This window comes from Myotis lucifugus, unplaced genomic scaffold, assembly GCF_000147115.1.
Source record: "Myotis lucifugus unplaced genomic scaffold, Myoluc2.0 scaffold_96, whole genome shotgun sequence".
NCBI classification, from domain to species: domain Eukaryota; kingdom Metazoa; phylum Chordata; class Mammalia; order Chiroptera; family Vespertilionidae; genus Myotis; species Myotis lucifugus.
The window spans coordinates 625,438-636,537 of record NW_005871144.1 but is presented as its reverse complement, the minus strand read 5'-3'; the positions used below and the strand labels follow the sequence as shown (position 1 = coordinate 636,537).

The window sequence follows — 11,100 nt, the reverse complement described above, 5'->3', positions numbered from 1 at the left end:
TCCCTCTCTCTCAACACAGACATATACACACCATGAAGAAGGAAATGGAAGGCTAAGAAGGGGCCAAAATGGAACACTTCTTGTAATAGTTCCTTGATCAGTCAGTCTGTCTTTACTTACCATTGATGTTCTGTGCCCATTGGCTGAAGGCAGAGCAAGGGGCTGTTTTACTGATGCAGAAAGCACAAGCTAGTCCGAGAACTGAAGCTACCCGAGTCACTGTGTAGCTGTCCCTTTTCAGATAGCAGCCTGGACAGAAAGCTGCCTTTGCGACTGCCTGAGCGAGATCTGTCTGTCCAGACTCCACTCTCTCTCACGCTGCCATCGCTGCCTCTGCAGTGACTGTGCAAACCTGTGAGAGGCTCCCTGCGCGTTGCCAGTCCTGGGACTGTTCCCAGGTTCCTATTACATAGGATGGACAATGTCTAGAAGGCATCATTGTGCCTAGCCAGTACTGGGACATGGTATTCTGTATGCCAAAGGAAGAATGGTCAGGTTGCTGTCCCGGGTGCTGAATTCTAGCACAGTCATCCCAGGGACATGGGTGGACGTGGAGCTGTCCGCTGTGCTGACCTTTCTCAGCCCAGTCCTTTTCACTATCACAAGGATCTACCTCAAGTGGCTTGGGTGGTGGGATTTGCCACAAGGCTTTAGACTTCGGCACACTGACTTGGATGACTTGTTGCTGATTGTTGGCTTGAAGTAGATTCTTTCATACAAGGGGAGCAAATCATATACTGCTGAGGCACTGAATATTTTCTCAAATGAAATGGAGGGGCCCTTTCATCGTCAATGCCCTCATTGCCTGACTTCTCATAAAGTGCCCTCCTGATTTTCCTGATTCCCAGATGGAATATTTCCAGTAAATTAAGGAGCAAAGAGATGGCTGCAATGCTGTGCACAAAGAGCATGAAAATGGTCTTCTCTGTGGGCCTGGATACAAAGCAATCCGCTACACTGGGGCATGGAGGTTGAGTGTATTTGTAGAGGGAGTGTATTTGAAACCCATAGAGAATATACTGGCCTACCATAAACCCTACTTCCAGTACAGGTCTGATCAAGATGTGTAAGACAAGTATGCGGTAGACATCCTTTTGGAGGGACTTTATGGATCCTCTTCTGCTCTTGTAACCTCCTCAGTTCTCTATCCTTTGTTGCTCCTCCAATTCCAGCCCTGGATTCCTCATGTGGGTTCTAAGGTGTGACTTTTTCCTCTGCCTCTCCTTTTCAAAGGCCCTGAGTCAATAAAGGACATGGCCCATATACACCAGAGAGGGAGAAGATACGAAGATGATCAGTAAAACCCAGAATCTGGTCAAAGAGATAGGGAACGCATCAATCATAACAGATATTGTTGCAACCTGGCTGCTGGGTGTTGCAGGCAAAGGCTGACTGTTCATCATCACCAACATCTTCAGCAGCCACACCAAGTAGCAGCATTCGGAAAATGAAGAGGATGGTCAGCCAGATTTTCCCCATGATGGTTGAGTGGGAGTGAACTTCCTCTAGAATGTCACCCAATGAGTTCCAATCCCCCATGGTAAGAGACTAATGCCTGAAATATAGAGAACACGGAGGTTAATAGCACCCCTGGATGTAATGTATAAAGACTCAGGCTCATTAAAACAGCAGATTGTTTTTTCATACCAGTAAAACTGTGAATGGTTTCCCAGCCCTAATATTTGTGGACCATGCTTGATGAAATAGGATGGTTCCAGGGAATATCCAATTTTGAAAAAACACTAACGACCCTCCACAATCTGATCCAATATCCTTCCTATCCTGTTCTCTCCCACACAAAGTTGACTGTCATTCTGACATATGCATTGGCCCTCATGTTTATACAATGCCATCTATTCCACAATTTTACTCATTTTTCTATCATCTGAGATGCCCCATTTACCATACATCCTACATGATCTTAAATAACTCTTACTGTGGCACTGTACCTAACATGAGTTGTGTGATGGTTGTAGCATTTTGATCTTTGCACATAGAAGGTATCAATAAATAACAGTGGGCTGAATTGTCTTTTCACTTTAAAACTCAGTTCCTCTCACAGGAATAATCATCAGCAGAAAAACAAAGGTCCTCGTTATATATTATCCATGGCTCCCACTCAAGACTAAAAGTACAAATGAGGAAAACAGAAAGCAGCCAAATAAACCCTCAGATACTGGCAAAGAATAGCAGTAAAGATTAAGAAGACACAGAAACAATAAGCAATAAGACATATGATTACATGTTTTCATGGAAGCTTTGCTAACTTAGAGGAAAAGTAAATATAAACTGCTCTAGCAAACTTGAGACCTGGAAAAAAATGGAAACATAGCTGACATGAGTAGGTTATTTGGTTCACACTGAAAAATTCAATGTTTTTCAAGGTTCAATGAGGCTAAAATACTTGGTACATTAAAATCTTCTAAGATGTGGAAGACTTCCTAATGTGAAATATATGGAGAAAAAGCAGGAAAGTGTTATTAGGTTAAAACAAATAATGAAACAATTTTCTCTTTCCATAATTCATTCCTTCAATATTTACCAAAATCTTTCTAGCACCTAGTATATGCCAGGAAATTCAACAATGAACCAGACATGCCTGGTCCAGCCCTCACAGTACTTAGTCACTAAGGACTCCCACTAACATATAAAATGAACCAATAGTGTGAAAAAGCAAATATCAACTCAAAAATACAAGAAAAAAAACATTAAATTGTTATATTTTCCCTACTTATCTCCAAACACAAATACAGGGTGGGGCAAAAGTAGCTCTACATTTGTTTGTATAGAAAATAATACAATCCTATATAATAAAGAGCTAATATGCTAATGGTCGTGATGCCTTCATGCTGTAACAACTGTTCAGCAGGAGGCTGCATGCGTGTAGGAGTGGAGCTACCGCATTGCTCCAGAGATGGGGCAGAAGCGGGGAGGCACCCGGAGGAGGTGGGACCAGCCCGAGGCGACTCGTGGGACCAAGGGAGGGGCTTAAAGCGACCAGAGAAGGCCAGGGGCGGGGCCAGGTGCACTCGAGTTCTGGGTGGAGAGGTTAGGGTGTCAAGGCGGTGCGGCAGGCAGGTGGGCATGGTGTGCATGGGTGGGTAGGGCCATGCAATTTCATGCTCTGGGTCACTAGTAGTTAGTAAATAATAATACAAGAATAACTTTTATGTACCCACACTGTAAACCTGCTTTTGCCCAACCCAGAATAAATTCCAGATGGACTAAAGTATTAAATCTAAAAAGGTAAACTCTGAAAGTATTAAAATAAAATGTAAAAGAATATGTTTTACAATCTTGAAGTAGAGGAAGGCTTTTTAAGTACAGCAATGGCAGAAGTTATAATTGGAAAAATATATAGATTTTTTTCCCCAACAAAACTGAATGGCAGAGTGGGCACATCCATAAAAAAGGATGAAACCTTACCATTTGTGCAGCGGGGATAGACCTAGAGGGCATTATGCTAAAAGAAGTCAGATAGAGAAAGACAAATACCATATGATTTCACTTATATGCAGAATCTAAAAAAACAAAACAGAAACAGACTCAGATACAGAGAACAAACAGATGGCTGCCAGAGGGGAGGGAAGTTAGAAGACTGAGTGAAAAAGGTGAAGGGATTGAGAAGTACAGTTATAAAATAGTCATGGGGATGTAAAGTACAGCATATGGTATATAGATAATATTGTAATAAGTATGGATGGTACCAGTTGGGTACCTGAAATATCGGGGTGGGGGGGGAGCACTTTGTGAATTATGATTGTCTAACCACTATGCTGTATACCTGAGACTAATCTATCTATCTATATATAAAAGCCCAGTGACCAAAACAGCGGAACAACCAGAACAACTGGAACGACCAGTGGCTATGACACACACTGCGGCAGCCAACCAGCCTGATCCAGGCCCTGATCAGGTGCCACCCCCTCCTGGCTGGCCCAGCCCCCGATCCTCCCCCAACACCCAGATTGGGGGCAGGGCTGGCCAGCCAACTGCCCACAGCCCCTACCTCCAGCCGGCCCAGCCCAATGGGCCCCCATCAGGCCGGCATGAATTCATGCACCAGGCCTCCAATATAAAATAATATTGAATGTCAACTATAATTGTAAAATAAAAATTTTTAAGTAGAGATGTCCAGAAAGCATTTGAGTCTAGAGAACAACAATAAAAAGATACAAACTAGAGAAAAAAATTTAAGCATTTGTGAATAATCATTGAATAGGTAGATGAGATCACTTGGGGACAAGAAAGAAAAATAGCAGAGAGAAAAGGGGAAAACATGAGGGTCGTGTCACTGAAACCAAAGCAGGACAGTTTCCAGGAGAGAACAGTTGACAATGCCAAGTATACACACACACACACCACTGTTTAAATAAATTAATGGTAGGATATACTATACTCAGGGATTCAGAACTCAATTACTATCCATAAAGATGCCAAGTCTCTCCAAATCAATTGATCCTCAGATGCAATGTAAGACTGTATATCACTGAGTAAAATAAAATCATACAAAAAAATATATATATACATTTGTATATGAGATGTATAGGTATGTGATTATGAGCATGGAGGAAAAAGAACAGAAGGACACACACTGGGAAGTTAATATAGGTTACTGGTGGTCTGTAGGAGGTGGTAAGCAAGGGGGAAGTTTGGAGGAGGAAGAGAGAGGCAAAAAGAAAAAGATGCTTCTTGGGAAGCATGACTGATTTTTACCCAATGTGTACATTTATGTAAATTTATACCTGTATATGCATACATGTTTAAACAATTTCTTAAATAAAATTTAAAAAAAAACAGCCGAAACTGGTTTGGCTCAGTGGATAGAGCGTCGGCCTGCGGACTGAAGGGTCCCAGGTTCGATTCCAGTCAAGGGCATGTACCTGGATTGCGGGCACATCCCCAGTAGGAGATGTGCAGGAGGCAGCTGATCGATGTTTCTCTCTCATCGATGTTTCTGACTCTCTATCTCTCTCCCTTCCTCTCTGTAAAAAATCAATAAAATATATTTTAAAAAAAACAGATTCTCTCAGAATTTGAAAGGGGTATTAATGAGTTTTATATTTTACTCTATGTACTTGTAAATTGTTTCAAATTCAAAAATTATAGTACTCCAAATAAAAACTTTAAAATCTTGGACTTACACCTCATTAACTGAAGCAACAATTTGCTAAGTTCTATCCTTTTTTAATCATCCATTTAAATTTTTCTGGCCATTATTCTCTATTAAAAAATAATACCTTTAACACATAAAAATATAGAGCTTCTATACTACATAATAAAAGCCTAATATGCTAAGTGTCTGACCCTTCATTCGACCATTTGACCAGTCACTGACGCACACTGACCACCAGGGGGCAGACGCTCTGACCGGTAGGTTAGCTTGCTGCTGGGGTCTGGTCGATCGGGGCTGGGCGAGATGGGCTGGACACGCCCTGGATGAATCTGTGCACCAGGCTGGTTTCAGCCTGATCCCCACAGGCCAGGCGGAGGGACCCCACCAGTGCACGAATCCATGCACCAGGCCTTTAGTTTTATATAAAAGTCCTAGCCCTGGCCAGTGTGCTCAGTGGTTGGCACACCAGCCCGTGCACCACAGGGTCTCATGTTCAATTTCCAGCCAAAGGCACATACCTGGGTTGTAGGTTTGATCTGTGCCTAGTTGGCACATGTGTAGGATGCAACCAATCAATGTCTCCGTAGCACCAATATTTCTTTCTCTCCCTCCCCCCTCCCCTCTCCCTTTCAGTCTCTCTAAAAATCAATGGGAAAAATATCCTCAGGTGAGGATTAACAACTACAAAAACAACAAAAAACTAACCAAAAAAAAAAAAACCTGAGGTGGAAAAACTAATTCATTTAATATTCTGTGTGACCATCCTAAACTATTTAATGCTTCTTTTTGCCACGATATCCTTAAAAACTGGAAATTATTACTTTTAAAATAGCAAATAAAAGAAAATTAGGCCAACATGAAAACCAGAAATACAATCATACATTCTGGCATGCAAAAGTCAGATCCTTTAGACAAATATTCTTGTTTCCTAAAAATAACTACTTTTTACCATTAAATGGCTACAGGTCCTAGAAATATTGTTGACTTTTCTTTCACTATCAAATGTTAATTTAGCATCTCCTTTGTAAAAAGCTGGTGTTCCTTTCCTAAATTTTCAGATCTTCCCCACAGGAATTTCCTATATTTCTCATAACCAAGAAAATCCATTTATCGACCACTTACCTTATAAGGTGGGCAAAATAATAACGAATGGGATCAAAGAACCTTCAAGTTGGACCATGTCTGGCTAATTAGGGAACCTAGGCTGGTTGCCAATATAAAGGCTCTGATCAGCTGGCTGTGGGGCCCAATCCAGAATGAGCACAGTGATTTTGATCAATGGAGTCTAACCTAGTCCTCTCCCAAGGTCAAAATGTTGTTTCGTGCTTTGCAATTCTCTTGTAATATTTCTCTAATTGACACTATGCTGCAGCCATTCCTGGTGTAAGACATTTGGAAATGAAAAGTGAAACAAATGAGAATTTTCCTTTTTCATTTGTGAATAATTACAGTGATTTGAGTGAGTGCATTTCTTTCAGACAATTAATTGCTCTGGGAATCGATGTCACAAATCGATAGGTGGTGTCTGATTTCATCAATAGCTGCTCAGGGTGAGTCTAGCTTCATCAAATGTGAACACCCAATAATGGAGTGACAGTCAAACCCAAAGTGTTCTTGCAAATCATGCTATACTGAAAGAAGAAATATCTCAAAAAGAAATGAAGCAATTTTAGACCACTGAGGTGTGGGCTGCGTCTGTACGTAGGTTGTGTGTTCTAGCAATCTTCTATTAGGCTGCAACAGACACCTCAGGAAAATTTACTTATTTTTCAGTAGAGAATCTGAAAGTGACAGGAGCACAGAGTAGGAGACTCTCCCATAACCTCTCGGCAATAACCTGAAATGTCCTGATGAGGGAAGTAATCCTGGCACTGCACTGCTGCTGGGAAAGAGAAGGGGCTCCCCGGCTCTCATCCCAGTCTCAGCAGAAACTAGCACACTAAAGGATGAGAACTACTGCCACTACTGTCTCCTGGATATCAAGACATAGAAAGCTACAGTAATTAAGAGTGGTAACATGGGTGCATGATTACACAAACAGGCCAATAAACAAAACACAGATTCCAGAAAGAAACCTACACATATATGGTCACCCAATTTGTTGGCAAGGTGGCACTGAAGAGCAGTGGAGTTGGAACAGTGTTCACAACAAATGAGACTTGTTTCAAATTGGATGTTTTTTAAAAATTGAAAAGTTTTTAAGAATATTTTTTAATTGATTCCAGAGAAAGGAAGGAAACACCAGTCAGTTGCAGCCCACATACACCCCGACGAGGGATTGAACCCTACAACCTGGTTATGTGCCCTGACCAAGAAATCAAACCTGCCACCTTCTGGTGTATGGAATGTTGCTCCAACGTTAACTGAAACACACCAGCCAGGGTGAAACTCTTCCTTTCAGTATGTCTAGATGTGGGTACTTCCTTCTCTATCTCATTTGACTCTCTGGCCCTTCGATCTTTTTTCCTCTTCTGGTCTTCTTTTGTTACTCTAATACTGGCACATCCTCTATCCTTCACCTCACTTAAATCTGCATTCATATTTACTATTTGGTTTTGTTTGTGTACTTTTTTCTTCTTCTTTCTAAGTTTCTCAATCTGATTTTCAAATTCACTAATTCATTCTTCAGCTGTATCCATTCTACTTTTACTCCATTTTGTTATGTTCTTTATTTAAATATTATGTTTTCATATATTTATACTTGGTTTATTTCTTATATTTGTATCCCATTACCAAAATCTTCTTTCATTTGATGTTTATTGGCTTTATTTTTAATTTCTGGGGTCTTGTTTGTTGTTTTTCTTTGAACCAGTGGCATCTCTTAATTATCACTTTACTTTGGCTTGTGAACTCATTTAACCTGGTGGTACGGGCTCTTCTGAGTGACAGTAGGCACTGGGGAAGAACTGAGGGCCAACCCTCTAGGCCCGTGGTCGGTAAACTATGGCTCACGAGCCACATGTGGCTTTTTGGTCCCTTGAGTGTGGCTCTTCCTAAGCCTTAGGAGTACCCTAATTAAGTTAATAACAATGTACCTACCTATATAGTTTAAGTTTAAATTTGGCTCTCAAAAGAAATTTCAATTGTTGTACTGTTGATATTTGGCTCTGTTGACTAATGAGTTTGCCCACCACTGCTCTAGGCCATGTTGGAAGTTCAAAGAGAGGGAAGAAGATAGGCAATAAGGCAGGCACTACCAGTTAATTATTTCATTTTGTTATCTACCAAGCAGGGCTTCCCCTTCACACCATAGGAGAAATGGCAATTTCCTAAGGCACTTCCAGAGTCTTGAGCCTAGATAATGACCCACAGTCCTATGAATCTGGAGGGGGAAGAGCGAACAAATAATGCACAATCTAGTCAATCCTTACCTGCTTTCCCCAAATCTTGACCCCCAAGAGCTTCTGTACTGCCCTGATTTTAGCTGAGGACACCTGCCCAGAGGTCTGCTTCACTCTGCTAGTACCTGCTGTGAGAAAGCAGGCAAAGGCAACTGGCTTTCTCCAATTAATCCATGCACAGACATTCAGCCATCTGCACCATCACCAAAACAACTTCACAATAGCCTCCCATGTCCACCGTGAGTTTTACCTTTTTTTCCTTTTAATTATTATCTAAACACATTTAAAAAACAACATTCTAATCAAAATATAACAGAACTTTACATGGTTTTATTTATACATTACTGGTATTGAAAGCAACCTTTATACAAAAATTTTATACAGATAAAAAAAATTCCTTGGCTAGGCAAAGCCTTTTAAGTGTATATACACACAAACACAGATACACACACACGAAGTATTTTACATCATTTTAAGTATACATATTTACAGATACACTATTTAAATTACTTTACAATTTACCAAAATGAGGCCATTAGAAAAGCAAATAAAAATATATGAAAACAAACTAATTAATGGTTAATTTAAAAATGCTACAAAACTATTTTTAAAAATCTAGAGAAGAAACTCATTTCTTTGAAATATCAAAATTAAGGTTTCAATATTATATTGTTGTTGCTTTTATCTTAATAACAAATTCTAACTTGTTTAAAAATAAGTTTTTTGACTAATAAGAGAAAAGCAAATCATACTGATGACTGGAACAAGCTGACTTGAGAGTAAAGAGTCAGCAATTAATAACAAATGTAGATAATCTAGTAATCCATGTCATAAAACTGCCCTCTACATCCCCATTTAAAACATGAGGAATTCCAAGCTTCTGTGTAGTATGCAGTATCAATTGAGACTCCAAGGAATTCAGCAACTATCTGTAAGAAAAAGCTAAAGTTATGACTCTATTCTTATGATATGACCATTTCATAAGTGGTGTTCTTTTAAATGAGTTCTACTTAGATAATTCTGATGTTTAAAACTAACTTTTTACAGAATCAGTTTGGAAACCTTATCATTATACTCTGATTTTGAAAAGAATTTAATGAGACTATAGTACTTGGAGGGAAAAATCAGTTAAGAGACAAACTAGGAATGAAGCAATACATTATGCTATCATGCAAGCAAATAAAATCTCAAGTATCGAATCCAATAAAAGATTTACAATGGAATTTGGAAATTTCAACTTAATAAGCATCACTTCCAGATACAAGTTAATTCTTCCATAAATGTACATTATTTTCTCAAGAGAACAGAAGTCATATTTTAAGAAAATATTCAGGTGAAACAAAAAACTCAATTTAATTTCTTAAAGATGGTGAAAATTTTAAAGCACAGTAAATCTGAAAAATAACCAGGTCATTGTCGCCTTAAACCAGTGATGGCGAACCTATGACACGCGAACTCATTTTTTTTGGTTGATTTTTCTTTGTTAAATGGCATTTAAATATATAAAATAAATATCAAAAATATAAATCTTTTTTATACTATGGTTGCAAATATCAAAAAATTTCTATATGTGACACAGCACCAGAGTTAAGTTAGCGTTTTTCAAAATGCTGACACGCCGAGCTCAAAAGGTTCGCCATCACTGCCTTAAACTATTTTTAAAGGTTCTTTAGAACAAGCTCTTTCTTCAAATTCCCCATTATTAAATCTCACATTCTGAATTATATAAATATAATTTTAACTTCACAATAAACTACTAAACATCTTCTGAAGATCCCAATAGCAAACTAGTTGCTTTGAGAGAAATTATCAGTTTTTAAAGACAGTAATTTACATCAGGTCTAGAAACAGATTTAACAGATTTATAACTCAAATATACCGAGAACCTTTCACATTAAGGTCTATGGCCAAATATGGTTTCTATTCTGATTTAATTTAATCTGAACTTAATTTAATTTAAAATTGGGTGTTTTGCATTTAAATAATCATGACTACAAATCAACTGAAAAATGATATCTTAAATATCTTTATAATTTTTCTTCTATAAAGTCCAAATATTTAAGCAGCTGATTCAGGTCTTACAGGAAAATCCTGCTGAAAAACACTGTTGCCTTAATAAACCTGTACAAGAATGGCTTTAAAAAAAACTGAGGGGGGCGGGGAACTGAGGAAACAGGTCTGTGAACATTATTAATAATTTAACATGGTAAACACTAAAAAAATAAATAAATAAAAATAAAAGGGAAATAAACTAAAAAGTGTAAACAATAAAAAAAAATAATTTAACATGGTAAATCATGTCATCTATTCGGATGACAATGGGTTCCAAGTATATGTTTTATATTTTAAAATATTAAAAATTTTTATTAATCAAATGGATTCCCTCCCACTTTAGACTCATCAGCAGTTGGAAGGTTAAGGAGGAATGCCATGCTGATCTGAAATGCAACTCTGAGCACATCCTGTGGGTTTGGTGACCTTAGAAGCCTGCACAAGCAATCATCCTCCAACCTCTGACTGAAGCAGGACCCCAACTGGATGTCTCTCACCCACTACTCACATCTTTGATGACTAAAGGCCATTAACTGCGGAGTTACAGTATCAAACATCTATTTTACTAATCTTCTGTAGTATAACCATTAA

At 38.8% G+C, this 11,100-nt stretch overlaps 1 protein-coding gene across 1 annotated transcript; it reads right to left on the bottom strand.

Moving 5' to 3' along the window:
- On the bottom strand, positions 1-2,056 carry GJA10 (gap junction protein alpha 10). Its single transcript, XM_006109864.3, is given in 6 exon segments — positions 1-373; positions 376-710; positions 712-1,083; positions 1,085-1,151; positions 1,154-1,555; positions 1,950-2,056. Coding segments are annotated over 5 exon segments (1,239 nt in total). The 5' UTR covers positions 1,413-1,555; positions 1,950-2,056; the 3' UTR covers positions 1-167.
- Between the last annotated feature and the right edge of the window lie 9,044 nt (positions 2,057-11,100).